Raw genomic sequence first — 18334 nt, 5'->3', positions numbered from 1 at the left:
TCCTAATTAAAAACAAATGACTAATTGTACAACTACAGGGCCTGTTGACACAGGCTACATACATCAGTCAGGCAAAGCCAACCAAGCCTGAATTTGAGGAAATGCAGCACCACCTAGTGTCCTCCATGAGTCAGAGATTCGAAAGTCAGTTTTATAATGAGTCCACACAGAAATTCCGCAGGTAGCTGACACTCTCACAAAAGCACTAAGACACCACACGTCCAACTATACCAGCACTTCTGAAAAAGGAAATTACATAACAAAATCTTGTTATAAAAGCGCTCCCGAGAGTTTGCAGGCAGGACAGGAAATTCTTTAAAGATGATAAATTGAGAAATTACTCTGCCACCTATCAAAAAGATGCAGTCCGAAGACTAAAAACTACCAGAAGGCTACTAGAAAGGCTACTACTACCTGTAAAAAGCCAGTAAAACTAAAAAGGCAACCTTCAAGAAGCTCAGTAATATTAAAAACTCTGGCAGGCTAAAGACAATATAAAAAGGCATTTGAGAAATCTTGAGAAATTATTTGAGGAAAATTAAAGATAAATTCTTTTTCAAACACATCAGGAGCAGGAATCTTAACAGTTAGTGCAGGCAACACATGATCAAAGAAAAGGAAGAAAGAGAGAAGACTGCAGAAAAGCTTTTTAAAAGTATTTTTTAATCTGCATTCATCAGGGAGGAGTTTAGACTGGCTCCCACTCTGGAGAGCCCATTTCAAATTGAAGGGTCAGTAAAAGACGCTATTGGACATTTCAGCAACATAAACAATAAGAGATCTTTATAATCAGACTGTAAATACCCAAGAACTCAATTAGACAATAATTGAGCTGACAACCACCATGCATAATCTTTCACTGAAAACTTCAAGAGAAGCAGAAGGTGACAAATGAGACAGTTTTTGAGAGTTTACAGCAATTCAGGTGAGCTATGTTAGTGAGCTGACCTCTTTCAACTGTGCTGATACTCTGTAATATAGAATTACTGGACATAGATAAATATATTATGCTGGCAAATGTGGCTCAAGTAAAGGAAATGCGGACCTCACATCTCTCATTCTGAGAGAGCCTAAAAAGCATTAACAGATATTCATTCTAAAATTTATCAAGGTAGAAGTTCCTGATGTACTAACACCTCCTGTATTGTGTCAGTCCTCCAATACAAAAATCGTATAGTACAAAAAGAATGGAGCGGCTTTCATCAAAAGTGATTAAATAGAAAATCTCTCTGCAACCTGGAAAAGACAAAACTGAAGGGCTGAATCTGAATCTGTCTTGGAGCTTACCACGGCAGATCTTGCATGCCTCACCACTGTCACAAGCTATGGACATAAGTTATGAAGATTTTAACTGGAAGAGAAAGTGCCAGAGCAGGCTGGTTTTGCTAACCCTACAGAACATGCCTAAGAACCTAGATCAATTAAGTTTATTAAATCACAAGTCAAGCTCTGTAGGAAGCGTCCCAGTGTAGACCTACATCTCCTATGCCTTTCAAACATACTTATTGAAACATTTCATAGCGTAAGTCCTTTTTTCATATAAGGAGAATAAATTGCAAACAGGTTGGGCCTGAGAAAGCATATATTAAAGAGCTTTGTTCAGGGTTCTAGTGCCCCTTCACTGTGGATAATTAATGAGCATCTTAAGCTTTGAGCTGCATTTCCTATATATTCAAGAAATGAAACAGGCTACATACAGTAGGAAATGAATGCATGCAGCAGGCAATTCAACAGCATGTGAGGCAACAACCTCAGTCTCTATTTACGGTCTTGCAAACCATAGCTCTGTTAACAAAGCCACAATAAAAACATCTGAAAACATTGTAAAGCAGCCCATCTTCTTTACATCTATTAAGTGGAAAATGCATATAAATACTACTTCCCTGCTATAAGGATATGCATCAAGAATTTGAACACAGAAAAGCCATAAATTATAGCACCATAGATTCACGGAGTGTTGCCCCCCTCAAAGATCAATCTGCAAGACTCAGGTATAAGCAAGGACAGAAATTAACGCAACATACATGAAAGTTAGTATTTTCTCAGAAAGTGAGAGTACATACTACAACTTAATATAGCATGAGCTCTATAGAAGAGCATAAGAATAATGTCTTCAACATAAAAACATGACAAGTCAAATCTGAAAGAAATCAAATTTATTTAAAACAAAAAATTAAGACAGTGATATTGCCAAGAGTGAAAATATGAAGGATTCTTTTACTCTTGTGACAAGACAGCCAATTTACAGCAGTTACATTAATTCTGAGAAAATCAGGTTGGGTTTACACTGCTTCAATTGACCACATGTACTTTCTGCGTGACAAACTGGTTCCCCTTCCCAAAAGAACAGACAAAAACATCCTATAAAAAACATGTACAGAATTTTGAGACACATGATCAAAAGACGAACCATTGTCCAAAAGCCTGAAACTTTCCAAGAAGGTTAAATCCTTTGTTGCTTCAACCAACCCTCAACGGGGGAGCGACAAGCACAACGCCGTCACCTCTGACAAAGAGCATCGGAATATTCCTTTTGGTAGACTATGAAGAAGGAAAGAAAAGTTTACATTTACAAAAGCATATCTGCTAAGCACATGACCAAATTCAATCATAACAAAACACCAGAAACAACTCCAACAAATACAAGCTAAAAAATACAACCTTCTGGCATGCTGAAGAGATCAACACAACTAACACCATGTCTTTGGATATCCTTTGTACTTTTGTAACAGTTCGCACAAAACTTATTTTGGATCTTGGTTCAAAACATAGTCAGCAAGAAACTATTTTAACAATATAACATGGTTTACTTTTAAAAAAGTTTTCTATGGGAATAAATACACTGAAGTCCTTACTTTATAAATCTCTTCATAGGTTTCTTCATCAATCTCTATTGTAGTTACAGTTTCTTCCACATCGCCCAAAATCATATTTAAGTGCTGATCATATGCCTGTAGGAATAGAATTAGTTTATTATTTCTTCCAAAATTCAAACACACACTCATTAAAATGAGAATTACAGCAGGACTTTCAGACATAATTAATTTAGCCCAATTTTGACCAAAATGTGCCATTATGTCAAAACAAAGTAGTATCAGTTACTGTTACAACTTCAAACATAAATGCCAACAAATCAGTACTCTGCAGCATAAATAAAAGGCAAGACATTTATATTCACTGAAATTCTTCCAGGAAATAGCACTGAAGCTTTCAGAGAGAAGACATACAAGAACTCAAAGACAGACACACTTCATTAGCACTAAACCAGCTACACATTCTGTTGCCAGTCCAGCCTCCTGGAATCAATTGCCTGGGGCCAACTTAAATGATATGAAAGCTGTAATACACACAATGCTACAAAAACTTAAAATAAGTACATGTTCCAAACACCTTATAAAAGCACATTGCAAACTACACCACTATACAGCTGCCTCATGGATCTCTCCTCATCTTTGTGTTCCCAAAGGAGTTGAGGCCCAGTTAACACATGGGGCAGCTAGGTCTCTTCCCCAACACAGTCCAGTACTCAAGAAGGATGACTGACTTAATTGAAAGTAAAAATCTGTCTTGTCAAGAGACATATCACTCTCAGAAGGAAGTACTTAGACAAATGAGATTTGCAGAGAATCCAGCTGAGTACATATCCCATCATATCCTCACAGGGTGTGCTTTAAGAGATACTTGTTTGATAATGATAGTTTCATTCTTAATTCAGTTTTAAATAGACCTCAGCGTACTTCACAAGGAGACGCATGCAGCATTGTTGCCTATTTCACATACACAGAAATGGAAGCCAAAAGCAGTGGAATGAATTGCTTGGTATCACTCAGGAGACAAGAAAAAAAATATATCTCCTGACTCTCTAGTGAAGCATTTAACAGCCGACACAGTACTGAACAAATTAGAGTTTTTCACCAATCACATTACTTTTGTTAAGAGAAAGGGTTCAGCCCTTGTTACTGAGCTGATCTTTAACCAATTCTGCTCTTTTAACTAAGAGATACAATTACTTGTGTTTTTAAACAAATTTTTTAAACAATGAGTGGAATACTACAGGTAAGCTTGTGTAATAGACTGTTGTACATGAAAAAAACACTGCCAACTGCTTAGCTGAATAAGCATGGTATGTTCTGAAAGTTTTACTTACATGTAGTCTGCCTCTAAGCTCTCTGTCATTCCTCATTTTGACATAGATTCGCTCATCTAGACTGAGTCTGATAAGATCAAGTGGTTCCTCTACAGTATTTGTTGTTTGTTGCTAAAAAAAAAGTTAAAAGAGTTATTTATACAGAAGAAGCCTGTGAACTTTTCTGTTCCTCAGGGTTTGTGAGGCACAGGAAACAACAGGTAATAACATAGATTCAAATATTCCAAATCATTCCTTCACATCCTGTCGAACCTGAGTGCAGCTGATATTACCACTCTGTGGATATTCACCAGCCTGAGCAAAATAAGTTGAAAGGCTTCAGTTTAGCTTGCAGCAAATCATACCTTACACATACTGTTGTATAAACTACATTCCTTATCCGCAACCACTGTCCATACTGCGGCAGAAAGCCTAACTGGCACAAACAAGCCACTTACAGCCCAGCAGCACCCCTGTGTCATCCCAGGGCACGGGCTGGAAGAACCAAACACACGCTGCCATTTTCGGCAGGGCAGGGCAGTCAGCTGGGCCACCCGCTGCCCCTCCGGCCCCCGAACACACACCCCTCCGTGGAGCCCAGCTCAGCAGCACCGCACTCACACCAGGCCTCAAAGCAGGTCAGAAACCCGCACGCACACTGGGCTGAGTTCTCTCTCTTTTTTTTTTTTTTTTGTGATAAATGTGTATTTTCAGGATTGCAGCTAAAACGTGTGAACGTTTTTGTGCACATTCCGCAGGATACTACTCTATTTCCTTTTCAGGGAGGCAGAGCCAAGGGTATTCTCCTCAGCAGCCTTCCTCCATTTCCCTCCTCCTGCGGTTCCCGGGGAAAGCGGGCCTGAGGCGAGCCCTGCCCGCACTCCTGACCACCCCGGCGGCAGCACAAGGACGGAGGCGCTCCATGTTCTAACTCCATTTCACACAGAGAGCGCTCCCCCGGGGGGCTGCCCCTCAGAAAGGCTGCCCCAGCCGGGCAGCTCAAACCCTGCCTCCATCTTACGCCCCTCCAGCCCCAACGGTTCCCCCCCAGGCCCGCGGAGGGAAGGCGGGAAGCTCGGGCCGCAGCGGGGAAAGCCTCGCCGCTGCCTTTCGCCCTAAAGGAAGCAGAGAACCACTCACCTGGTCCACCTCATCCGCCATCTTTCAAACCGCCTCCCGCGCTCTCCCGCGAGACTTTATGGCCCTTCCCCTTCCCCTCCGACCTGGGCGGAGCGGGGGGCGTCGGTGTCGGCGACGGCGGCGTCGGCACGGTGGGGGCTGCGGCGGGGGAACGCCATGGCCAGGAAGCGCAAAGCATCGCCCCGGCCGGCGGCTGCCAGCAAGAGACGCTCTGGGGGGCAGGGGGCAGCGAGAAACGAGCCGGAGGAGGATGGTGAGTGCGTGAGGGAGGCCGGGCCGGGCGCTGCGCCATTGCCGGGGCCTGGGGCCGCTCCAGGCCTCTGACGTTTCGGCGGGGGGGCCGGGGGGCGGGACCCGGGGAGCAACGGGTGTCAGTTCGCCCTTTGCGCGGCGCTGGAGCGCGGCAGCCCCCGTGAGGGAAGGGGCCGTTCCTGAGGGAAGGGGCTGGAGGCGCGGACGGCTGTTCTCCACGGGGCCAGAGGGCGGGGCGAGTCGCCCAGAGATCGGGGTGTCCAGGCGGTGTGTGAAGGGTCCGGCGGGGCCCGCACGCTGTCTGGAAGCACTTGACAAAGGCTGAAAATCAGCCACTGACAAAGACCGAGCGAGCCGGTGAGGGTTCGTCTGGCCTCGGCCGTGGCGGGGCTGCGGCCGGGACGGTGCGGGTCCGTGTCCCGGGAGGTGCCCTGGAAAAAGGTCTCCAGAGCAGCTTCGCAGAATAATAATTTCTTGTGAGTGACAAGCACGGTGCTTGTTTTTCGACTGACCCCTCTTTGTGTACTTTTTGTGCATTACATTATTATGAGTGTTTTCCTTAAGCAGGTCTCGTTGTTCAGTTCTTAGCTATTTATTCAGAAGAAATGATGTGCTCATCATTGTGAGTGCTCACTTTCTTCTGTCGCTGGCTCTAATGAAGTTAGTGGAGATATTGTTTCTGATTGCCATGGAGACAGAACTTCATCCTTTAACATATCTTCCATTCTTCTGTCCCATGCAGATGATTTTGAAGAGGAAAAGCCCAGCATAAAGAAGAACAACTCAAAAGCTACGACTAGGAAAAAGGAAGAAAATTTTGATACTGGAGTTTCCAACACAGCAAATAAGCCTTCAAAACAAAAAGGGTCAAAATCACTAATAAAAGAAAATAAAAAACCCACCAGAAATAAAGGGAATCGTAGCAAAGAGGAAACATGCGAGTAAGTTTACTTATCATTCAAGACTATGGAAACTCTCTCTTCATGTTACTTGTTTAGGGCCCAGTGCTTCATATGTGTGTGTTAGCAGTTTATTTTAGGCTGTCAGTCCAATTGAGTACATTTGTGTCACAGAGATGAACAGAATTGCCATCTTATTCATTGCAGAGTCAGTCCTGAGGAAGATAGTCTGTATAGGAAACAAATATGTGGGCCTTTTCAAATTCAGGGGTTTAAATATAAAATTGTATTTAATTTTGTATAGTTTTTAAAGGGAGGCATTGTGGAATCCAGCATGAATAGAAATTTTTAGCCTGGAAAAGAGGAGGCTGAGGGGAGACCTTATCACCCTCTACAACTACCTGAAAGGAGGTTGTAGAGAGATGGGGGCTGACCTCTTCTCCCTGGTGACAAGTGATAGGACGAGGGGAAACGGGTTCAAGTTACGTCAGGGGAGGTTTAGATTAGATATTAGGAGACATTTTTTCACTGAAAGGGTTATTAAACATTGGAATAGGCTGCCCAGGGAGGTGGTGGATTCACCATCTCTGGAGGTGTTTAAAAAAAGGGTAGATGGGGCACTGAGGGACATGGTTTAGAAGTGGCTCTTGTCAGGGTAGGCTAAAGGTTGGACTCGATGATCTTAAAGGTCCCTTCCAACCTCAACAATTCTATGATTCTATGATTCTATGAAATGGTGGCCTGAGGTCTGGGTTTAAAATGATGAGCAGAAATCTTTAGACATATCGTTCTCTGGTGTTTTTTGGAATCTAAACTATAATATAGATTGCTATAGAAAATTAATTAATAAAAAGAAATTAAACTGATTGGTCTCATTTCACTAGCTAGCCAGAGCCTTGGATATTAGTGTAGTGAAACAGAAACAGTTTCAGTGCACTTTGAAGGTTCAGTAAGAACAAGGGGTTCAGTGAACCATTTCTCTGAGGACTCGTTTGTACAGCTGTTCTAAAGGATGGGGCCTTTTGTAGGTTCAGGCATCTTGCTTCCTAAACATCCTTGCAAAATCAGAACCTAAAGTTTGCACTGAAAAAATGTTGCTCCGTTGAGCCCATGGTTGTTTATGGCAAAGACAGTTTGCTTTACAGAGGAGGTATCTGTGGGTTAATTGTCAAATATTCAATCAGTTGTTACTGACGCAGAGGTCATGCCTCATTTATTTTCCTATATTTAGTGTGTTCTTCCTCTATTTTTCTTGAATAAACAAGCACCTACATTTCCTGATGCTAAAGCCATTTTGATAATTTTAACAGTGACTCGCTGAAGGCCCCTCAGAAGGAGATAAAGTTGAAGAGAGAATCTCCTATTAAAAAAGAGATGGGTGAAGACAATACTGATGATGATGAAAGTGAAGATGAATGGGAGGATGTGGAAGGTAACAATTGCATGTTTATTCATATTGAGTAAATATTCTTATACACAGGTGGGGTTTTTTGTACTTTGATTTTTGAACCATTTCTCACTTGGACTCCGGTAAATGTATATCCTCTGTATACCAAAAGTATGCTCCTTGTGCATATCTGTATCTTTAAAAGCTCATATCTCACAATGCTTTTAGAATGGTTCCAAAGTAGAAAAAAACCAGACAACTACTGACCTGATGATAGCGCCTTGAGTGTGACTTTCTTGGGTTATGTTAAAATTATGCTGCCGTGCACAAAGCACTCTTTCAGCTGTTTGTGTTTTCTAATATTGAGCAGCTAAGAATGAGTCAGTTTGAAGATTCAAAACTGCCGCTTCCCAGTAGAGTGGAGATGAAACCAACTGAGCTGTTTGATTAGGTGGCCATCAACAAATTGTGATAAGAATCATGTTGATCATAACCTTCCTGTTTCGCTGCTACAAATTTGGGCCTTCTAAAGTGAACAGCTATCGGGTTTTTTTTGTTTGCTACCCTACAAGTACCCTTCAAATCACATCTGCTTCATGCCCTTTTTTCCTGTTGAGTTTGCCTGTGACAGTCACTTGCCGTTAGACTGTGCTGAGCTGATTTCTCAACAGCAGGTGACTGGCATCCCACAGTTATTTGAAATAACTGAGCACAAACAGTGTTATGGAAGATCCAGGAGCTCGTAATTACTGGGGATGTTCTATTGGTACATTGTTTGAACAGTTGCTTGAACACTTTAGAAGGAATAGGTAGGTTCTTATCCCATTGTGAGACCTCCCTGGGGCATCTATTCCATGTTTACATATCATTTAGTATTATTTTATTTTTCCAGAGCTCCAGGAACCTGCCACAGATAAGTTAGAAGAAGCTGCTGTTCTTCCGGCAGTGGTGCTGCCAAGCAATCCTGTCGAGATAGAGATTGAAACCCCAGAGCAGGTGAAGAAAAGAGAGAGGAGGTAAGAACAGGGAAGGCAGCAGAGGAGCATTAAAGGATGAAGTTAAAAATATGCTAGGTCTTGACTGTCACTGACTCGCTCTGTTGTGGGTGGAAATGCCCACTTGGTGCAGACTGTTGAGTTGGAATGATGCCAGGTCATGGGATGGAGAACAGTTTACACACTGACAATTTTACCAAAAATCTTCAATGGAAGAAATCATCAGTTGGTGGGAATGGAGGCTTTTCAGCTTCCTTGAAAATCAAGCATGTAGCTTCATTGTGCTTTAATATCTACATTTCCAAATCGGGGACAGTAGTAGCTCTCTTCAAGTAGAGCTGTGGGTGAATGGCATTGTTGTATTGTAATATCTTAATAGCTCAGGTGGAAGCCTCTGTGTGCCGTACCTGAGCTGTGAATAGGTTGGTCAAATGAATGTCCTTGGCAGCTGGGAGCATTATACCAAGGCTTTTTTTTTGTGTCACCTGAAGCCTTGATGATGCCTCATGCTGTTACAGGATAGGCACTGTCCCAGGCCAGCCCTTCATAACAAAGCAACCAGAATATCTGATGCCTCTAAGTTGAAAGACTTCATCAATGAAGAGAAAACCATTTTTCCAGGAATCTGCATGGAATGCTATCAGTAGTCTAAAAGTCAAACAATTCAAACAGTGAGTTACATGTTTAGCATGAAGCTGTCCAAAGCTGGCTGGTAGGAAATGTTAGGCACATAAAGTTAGGTGGAATTTAGGCCATCTGATATAACCAGGCTCTCAGTTGTCAAGTATGTGGAGTTCACAATTTAGTAGTCTTATGCAGCCTGTATGTCTGTTCACATAGCCAGTAATTAAACTTTTGTTAAATGTGCACAGAAGATTCTCTGAGATGGATTCTCTTTGTGAACTGATCCAATGCAGAAATCTAGAAAAGCAGGTTCATAGAAAAATGACACCATCCCTTTCTTTTGTAATCTTATGCAGAGAAAAAAGAAAAGCCGAGTTTGAGATGTATCTTCGGAGAATGATGAAACGTTTCAGCAAGGACCTTCGTGAGAACACACATAAGGTATTGGTCACTCAGAAACCTGGCAGAGAAAAAATTTGGTGTAAAGGTGTCTGAACTGATTCATAATGAAGAAGGAACTAATTTTGATCAAATAATTTGGGGCTGTGGCTAGAAGGAAAAGGTAAAAAGGCCGTAGTGCTGACAAATGCTCATTAGACTTTGGCTGAACTGTAAGTTAGAAACATCAGTGACTGCATTAGTAAAATTCTAAATCAAAGCAGATGTGAGTAGGGTGTATATTTCTCCATGAGTGTGTATCTCTTCATTCTGGTGGGGTTAAACTGTCAGCTATAAGCAGAAGACACTGAGAGGGACTTCAAGGCTTTACTGTCTTGAGTATATGGTATGCTTGGGAGGCTTCATTGTTGCCTGTCTCTGTTAAAAGGAACAGTAAAGCCTTCCTCATCTGTACCACGGACAGTAGTTCCAGCAAAGCAAATCTGTTGTGAACTCATTATAGAAACTTTTTTCTCTCAGGTTCACCTCTTGTGTTTATTAGCAAATGGTTTCTATAGGAACAGGATCTGCAGCCAGCCAGATCTTCATGCCATTGGTCTATCCATCATCCCCACCTGCTTCACAAAAGTGCCTGCAGGCCAAGTGGACCTTCCCTACCTTTCCAACTTGGTGAAATGGTAAAACTCTGTCTCCTAATCATGCTATCATGTAGAATGTAGAGCCAGGATTCAAGGAGAGGGGTAAATGTAATTACCAATTTTCAGTGTTTTTTCTGATTTTAGATACAAGGGTGAGAGTCTGTCCTTTTTACAGAAGGAAAGGGTGAACTATGAAGTTTAGGAATACAGTCACAAACGCTAGACAATATGCAGCAAGCAGCTGCATGGTCCTAGCTGCTGGTTGAGGTCAAACCATGACACTTGTATTTCAGGTTTGTTGGAACCTTCACTATCAACGATGAGCTTTCCACTGAAAAAGGAGAATCCCTTCAGTCGACCTTGGAGAGGCGCTTTGCCATCTATGCTGCACGTGATGATGAAGAGTTGGTTCATGTAAGTGAGTGGGAAGTGCAGGGCTGGTTCCTGAGGTTGCATGCTAGATCAGTGCTGCAGTGCTGTCAGGTCATACACAAAGGGGTGTTTGAGGGAAGGATTTGGAGAAAACAAATTGGTGACTTAGGTGTCTACCTACACCTCTGTGTCAGTGTATACAGCACTGGGTAAAAGGTAGGAAGGAAAATGATGTGTGACAGAACCCAGATTGTAAAAGACTTTAAAGAGTTTTTTTATATACCTTGAAAAAAGATTAAACATGCTTTACTTTTTCTTTTGCAGATATTTTTAATTATTTTGCGAGCATTGCAGCTGCTGTGTCGCCTTGTGCTGTCTTTTCAGCCTATTCCTCTCAAGGAGACAAGAGCAAAGGTAGGTTTTCTGCGTGTGTGAAATAAAGTATAGGTTACTGGTTTAGAGAGTAGGGTTGAAAAAACTTTCTGGCTGCTGCAGCTTGAAGCGAATTGCTTACTGTGTCAACCAGGGTGATAACAACGTTCTGTCTATAGTGCGGAAGATGCACACCCTTATTTTGTAGGTCTCTCCTTTAAAAACAACACCCATTTTGTGTGTTTCAGCAAAGACTTCTTATGCTTCAGTGCTTTTAAATTTCTTTAAAATTTAGACAGCAAACACTTGCTGCTTGAGTACACCTCTCCTCAGCCGTTGGCCTGAAGTTTCCAAGTCCCTAAGGCACACAGAATGACCATGCCTGCCTGTCTTTGGTCTGCACACACCTTGTGCTGATTTCAGTCTTTTTTTTTTTTTAACATATTCTTAGCCATGGTAATAAAAGTGACCTAGCCTCTTTCTTTGCAGGTAAAAAGCTCATCCAAGAGACAGTCTCTCAGTACCTCCGAGGGGCAGGAGAGCTCTGCCACAACACCCAAAGCTGTGGCAAAAAAATGCCCTTGCAGAAAAGCCAAACAGGATGAAAAGTCCTCAGAGACTGAAGAAGACAACAAGGAGGCAAAGAAATGCAAAACTGCACAGACCAAAAGGACACGCAAGTCAAAGTTGACTGCAGGTAGCCAGGAACAGAAGGAAGCTAGTAATGAAGAGAGTGGTTTAGTGGAAAAAGATGTGCCAGTCAGGCCCAAGAATGATCGCCGGAGACGAGTGGCCTCCAAAGTGTGTTACAAAGAAGAGAGTGGAAGTGATGAGGGCAGTGTTTCAGACTTTGAGGTTTCAGAGGAGGAGAGGGATCTCTCTGATGAGGATTTTGAAATCGTCTCTAAAAGGCAGAGGAGCTCAGTGGGCTCCCAGAAGTCAAAGGTAACGGCTATAAAAAGCCCAAAAACCGAGACTTCAGAATCAAGGCTATCCAGAAATTCATATGGAGCTGAGCCTAGGCCAGCAAAAAGTACAGCTCCAGCCTTGCCTCATGCACAGAGAAAAAGAAACAAAATAATTTCTAGTGATGAGGATGATGGACAGCAGGAGGTAAGGAAAGTGGTGGGCACAGACCAGTGGCTGGAGGTTTTCCTTGAACGTGAGGACAAGTGGGTGTGTGTAGACTGCGTTCATGGCAACGTTGGCCAGCCCCAGCTGTGCTTCACATATGCCACAAAGCCGCTTTCCTACATTGTGGGATTTGACAATGATGGGAGTGTCAGGGATGTGACGCAAAGATATGACCCAGTGTGGATGACCACAACAAGGAAGAGTCGTGTGGACCCTGAGTGGTGGGAAGACACGCTGCAGCCATATAAAAGTCCCTATGTGGAAAGAGACAAGAAGGAGGAAAATGAGGTAAATGGCAATAGGTTATTCAGGATATTTAGTGCCAGGAGTCCAGTCCTTGGATTTCCATTCAGGCAAAAATCATTAGGAATCTTTCCATGAGGAAGGAAGTTTGTATTTGAGCTTGAAAGGTTCAGACTGAGCATGTTTTAAAGGGAAAGTACAACGATAGATTAAAATAGTATCAAATGGAGGCTGTTCGGAGAAACCTAGATAGCAAAAGTACTGGACAGCCCATGCCGGAAACTTACTGATGTGGTTTCTGTACAATTTAGCATTACCCTTCTTGGAAAGAGTCTTTAAAATACATAAGATTTGGGTACACATCTAAGTACCTATTTGCAACAAGAATGCTTTGGTTTGTTGGCTCATCTGATTAAGTTTCTGGTGGTTTTTTCCTTTGATCCATGTTATAATCATTATTACTTTCTTACAAATGGTAGTACAAGAGAGTTGCAAAATCACTTTTCTTTGTATAATTCCTACAGTTTCAAGTTAAGCTTCAAGATCAACCTCTACCAACAGCAATTGGAGAGTACAAAAACCATCCTCTTTATGCCCTGAAGAGGCACCTCTTGAAATACGAGGCGATCTATCCTGAGTCAGCTGCTGTCCTAGGGTACTGCAGGGGAGAGGCTGTCTACTCCAGGTGAGTGGGGCACATCTCATGTGTGACTGCCATCATTTTTACAAATTGAAGAGCTAATTTGTGTGAAGACCATGACGGTATTAGCAGTAGTCTCAGGCCACGTGCATGGACAGGGTGAGGCATTTAGCTGCTCAGACAGCGTTTGTGTATCGCTTAGATACAGGGTTTTTACAATGCCTAACATGTGAATAACAGTTTGGAAGCCTCTTAGGGAGAAACTTCAAAACTCTTACGGTGCTTCCTTATGGCCTTTTTAGAGACTGTGTACACACGTTGCACTCCAAGGACACTTGGCTAAAGCAAGCTCGAGTGGTGAGGATTGGAGAAGTGCCTTACAAGGTAAGAGGGTTTGATGTCCTCCTATGCAACACATCTGCCCTCTAAAGTTCAGTCTCAATTCTGTTTCCATTTTTGCCTTCTCTCTGTCAGCAGATGTAGATTTCTCACTTGCTTGAGTGGTTTGTGGTAGCATTGTGAATCTGTCCACCTACTGTGCCGATAGTTCCTGTATACTACCCAAAGCCCAGCTGTCTTTTCTTTCCACCCCAAGGGCATCTGTCTAGCAGAACTGCACCCTTTTCATCTTCTTTAAAGGTGTCCTGGCATTTTATATGAACTGCAGTGTCTGGCTCCCTGTTGCATACAGGTGCTGTGGGTTATCATTTATAAGCAATTGGTGCTGAAACTAGGAAATAGACATTTATTCTCTCCCAGAGCTTAACATCCTTTGATGTGCTAAGAAAGCTTGAAATCACCGGCAGCTTGTTGCTGTGGTGTTACAGGCTTGGTCATTGTATTTACACAGATGGTGAAAGGATTTTCCAACCAGGCGAGGAAGGCACGACTTGCAGAGCCTGCAAACCGGGACAAAGAGGACCTGGCTCTGTTTGGTCGCTGGCAGACAGAGGATTATCAGCCGCCTGTCGCAGTGGATGGAAAGGTAGCTAGGAAGGCAGAGGGCTGGTGTTAAAGGGAGTGTTTGTATGGAGCTGTGGACTTTATTTTTGTAGAAGTTGCATGTTTCAGAGGTGAGATCAGTCAATAACATCTGGATTCAGGATTAAGACTTCTGAGATAACTAAACCCAGGAGGAAATGGTCAAAACTTCACTGAAACCTTTCCTGAGTACAAGTCGTGAGCAGAGATTGCTAATTTTATAATTTTATTAATCTAATTTGCCTACCCTATGTTTGTTTTGCTGATTCTCTGCATTACAGTAACAAGGCCGGGGCAGAGAACGTAGCTAGGAGATAACCATGCAGCTAAAATCTAGGCTTGTGCCTTGTTACGTGAATGTTAATCAAATACGAGAGTGGAATCTAGTAGGTCAGAAGGAAGGGAGAGTCCCTGAGTTGCAGCAGGGATTTTCACCTCTCTCCAGAAAGAAGGAGTGTCACCATTTCTCTTTAATTTTGCCGTAACAGGTTCCTCGGAATGAATATGGAAATGTCTATCTTTTCCTGCCATCCATGTTACCCATTGGCTGTGTGCAGCTGAGACTCCCAAACCTGAACAGATTGGCGCGGAAGTTGGACATTGACTGTGCTCTGGCCATCACTGGATTTGATTTTCACGGTGGTTACTCACACCCAGTGTATGTAAAGCTGCTTTGTTGCAGCTGATAGATTTTGATGTCCTGCAGAAGCTGCATACCCTGTGTTACAGAGTACATGCCCTCTCTTTTGTGCTAGTAGTGGCAGCGGAGTCAGTGGCCCTGGCGTACAGAAGTGACTGTGTGTGCTTTCAGAGTCTGCGCTTGTGCAGGGAGGATAGGCAGTGGGTTACACGCTTAGATCGTATGAGACAGACAGATGGTTCTGCCCGTATTCAGTAGCTTGCTTTTGCTTTGGCTGGGTCAGCGGGCATTTCCTCCCTTTCTTTTTTCTTCTAGTAGCTGACAGAGGATTGTGTTCTCCTTCCTAGTACCGATGGCTACGTTGTCTGTGAGGAGTATAAAGAGGTCCTCATTGCTGCCTGGGAGAATGAACAAGCAGAAATAGAAAAGAAGGAGAAGGAGGTGGGAATTGTTTTTGCGGCTTCCTTATTGTTACATTTGTTAAGTAAATTTCATCGACACTGTGGACAGTGAAACAAGGGTGGGCTGTGTAAGCACCAGACACAGCGCTCTGTGACCGAGGGGCTGGTTGCGTCCTCCAGATGCCCCATTTTGGGCTTGCTGTCCGGACCGCAGTGGGATGCAATGCAAGGGTGTAGCAAGATCTGAAGTAGTGCATACTCTGGAATAGTTTTCCATGGCTGCTGGGGAAAAAAAATGAGGAATACACATTGGAGGTTAAAGTATTGCATGTGGCTCTGGTGTAATTTACGTAGTCATGGTGCACATTAGAAAGTGACAGTAATTCGTGTACTTAGTAGATAATTGGACACCAATACATTTTACTCTTTAAGAATTCTACGGGCCTATAATCTTTTAAAGTGACACATTTAAGTTGGCTTGGGTTTTTTTAATGGCACTTTAAAATCTTCAAACTTTCTGTGGGTGTAAATACATTGAAACTTACAATAGTAAATTTTCTCTATTCAATAACAATCCCACACAGAAGCGTGAGAAAAGAGCTCTGGGGAATTGGAAGCTGCTGACAAAAGGACTTCTCATCAGAGAGAGACTGAAGCAACGCTACTCCGTCAAGGTATTCTGCATTTTCATTAGTGATTTGGTTTTCAGGATGATATTTCTCTACCAAGATACCCTTTTTCCAGAATTTCCAATGTGTCATGTTTCCAGCTGCAGAGTGTAGAACTTCCCAGGGTGCAGTTGCTCAAAAATCTTTTTCTTTCCTGTTGTTAGCCTGTGACTAGCAACTGGGAAAAAAAACTACTCCAGAAATTCAATGTGGTCACGTCCATGAAAGATTCATTATTGTTTAACAAGAGATTAGTGTTTCCCAAAGCATCATTTTTTGGGATGTTTTTTCTGTTTTGACATACCCCCTTCCTAGATGTATTCCTCCAAGCCAACCAAGTAGCTGACAGGATGAGAGGGGGCTGCTGCTTGTTATCAAGTTAGATGTTTTAATTCTTAATCTTTTCCCCATTGAGAAAGGTGAAAAGCGTGATCTTTTTAAAGCAGGTTTATTTTTATTCTTCCACAGCCAAAAATCTTTTTGCTTGTGTTGAAAGAATGCTTGACATCCAGGAGTAGAAACACACTGCTTTGGGTGAGAAGCCCAAACCAGAGCAGTAAACTTTTGTGATGCCCTTAAGTGTCACTGTGGCAGAAGACAAGCCCTTTTAAGAAAGGGTGGTTTCTAGAGCAACTTTTGAATTTCCACACCTGTTTTTTCCAGACTGAGCCATCAGCACCTGAGACAGGCAAAGGAGCAGGTTTCTCTTCCGATGAAGAAGGGGGTCCGAGTTCAGAGACTGCAGTAGGGGATGCGGCCATTTCTTGGCCCCAAAATCGCCAGTTGGAGAAAAAAAAAGAAGAGAAGACAACCAGAAAGAGCAAGCGAGAAATGAAAGGAGAAGCAGCACAGTTGTTCCCGTTTGAGAAACTGTGATCAGAACAAGCATTTCTTTGCTGTTTCCGGATGCAAGAACAATAGTCACAACAAAAGTAGCCTTTGCCAGTTAAGGACTTAGTCTTCCCGTGCGCTTGTGTTTCTGAGCTACCAGGGACCAGCCTCATTCAGTATCAAGAGATTCTTTTGCTGACACAGGTCACTAGGTTCATCCTTTTTTCCTCGGACTTAGGAGAAGCAGGTGTGCAGCTGTACCTTCTGAGAAAATCGCCTTGTGCTATTGGGTTTTTTTGCTCTCTTGTATCACTCAGCACTGATTCGGTTTCTGAGGCATTCCTTTCATTAGCACTGTCTCTTCCCATTTTTGTCCTGCTTGCTCAGAACTAAAGCACGCAGTTGCTCTTTGACAGTCTGTGGTGAGCTGGCCAAAGGACTACCAACACCTTCATTGATTCATACCTTATTCAAATCAGTGGTGGGGTAGAGTGCTGATCTCACTGTCTCATCATCACAGAAGGGGAAGTACTTCCTCTAAGGGGTAAAGAAGCACGTGATCAAGCTTTGGATGAATCTGAAAATTTACTTTCTAAAGAATCTCTGCCTTTTGTGAAAACTGTTTTGGGTTTTCAGCCTACCATCTTCCTTGACTTTCAGAAATCTTGTGCATTTGAAAGAAGTCCTGTCCTCATTTCAAACTTACGGTTAAATGTGTCTTCTTAAGTAATTTGAATATATACATACTTGTTTCAGTTTTATCAAGACCACGTGGGTATGTTCAGGAGCAAAACGTGTGAAACTGGCTGCCTGTCATTGTCAGAAATTAAATTCACTGCAACAATAGAGCTCTTGTAAATGTTATCCAGTACCTGAGCATTAAAACACTTGAGAAGAATGTTAAATCTACACAAGCTTTTCCTGCAGTTTTGTAATAGAAATGCTGATCTGTCTTTTGCAGTATTTTTATAACTACATTACACTGACACTGTCTCTTCAGAAATAGAGGGGAGCACAGCCTAGTCATTGCTGGACATTGTCACAGAGGAAAGATTGAAATGTGAGAAAATGGCTTACATTTCATTATGTTCAGAAAGAACTCTATTTTTGTACTGTATTTGTAGAACAAAATAAAGTATGGAAAAAGAGTATGTTGTCCATTATGCCTCCCCTCTGGCCGGCTCGCTCTTCTGTAAGCAGCTCTGTTTCCCTGGAAGGACTCTCACGCAAGGATAAGAGTGCACCATCCATGCCGAGTTTTTAGTTTTTGCTACTGAATTCTAAATGATTTAAAAAAAAAAAGCAACCTAAGTTGGAGGTCTAGGAGGCAGACGTGACTTGTACGCAGGACGCACCCTGAGATGTCCTGTGAATGTGAGGGCCCACCTCCAGCTCCTGCTGGTACCGGTAATTTTTCATCTGCTTAAAACGTACCAGCTGTACCAAAGCGACTCCGTACTGCCAGACTTGGGACACTCAGCACAGATAAGCCAACTTAGGAGTCTAGTGACTACTTATAGTCAGCAGGGAGAGGCAGTAACATCTTCAGAGGGCAGGATCCTACTCCTCAGGGAGGCAGCTCTCCTAACCTA

General features: G+C 42.8%; 2 protein-coding genes across 2 annotated transcripts; one reads left to right on the top strand and one right to left on the bottom strand.

Moving 5' to 3' along the window:
• Window positions 1-2139: 2139 nt before the first annotated feature.
• LSM3 (LSM3 homolog, U6 small nuclear RNA and mRNA degradation associated) lies at window positions 2140-5392 on the bottom strand. Its single transcript, XM_074602888.1, has 4 exons — window positions 5267-5392; window positions 4148-4258; window positions 2856-2951; window positions 2140-2541 (listed from the first exon to the last, which is right to left on the bottom strand). Exons 1-4 carry the CDS (start codon window positions 5285-5287, stop codon window positions 2461-2463), a joined length of 309 nt encoding a protein of 102 aa, XP_074458989.1. The 5' UTR covers window positions 5288-5392; the 3' UTR covers window positions 2140-2460.
• XPC (XPC complex subunit, DNA damage recognition and repair factor) lies at window positions 5358-17904 on the top strand. The gene is made up of 16 exons (XM_074602887.1): window positions 5358-5519; window positions 6261-6459; window positions 7728-7849; window positions 8697-8820; window positions 9780-9864; window positions 10342-10499; window positions 10754-10874; window positions 11157-11246; window positions 11694-12626; window positions 13106-13266; window positions 13524-13605; window positions 14072-14206; window positions 14691-14860; window positions 15190-15283; window positions 15828-15917; window positions 16575-17904. The coding sequence occupies exons 1-16, from the start codon at window positions 5423-5425 to the stop codon at window positions 16785-16787; spliced, it is 2874 nt and encodes a 957-aa protein (XP_074458988.1). The 5' UTR covers window positions 5358-5422; the 3' UTR covers window positions 16788-17904.
• Window positions 17905-18334: the final 430 nt, after the last annotated feature.

Source organism: Larus michahellis, chromosome 10 (assembly GCF_964199755.1).
Source record: "Larus michahellis chromosome 10, bLarMic1.1, whole genome shotgun sequence".
Lineage (NCBI taxonomy): Eukaryota > Metazoa > Chordata > Aves > Charadriiformes > Laridae > Larus > Larus michahellis.
The sequence above is the reverse complement of the archived record's forward strand: the minus strand, read 5'-3'. Positions and strand labels throughout refer to the sequence as shown.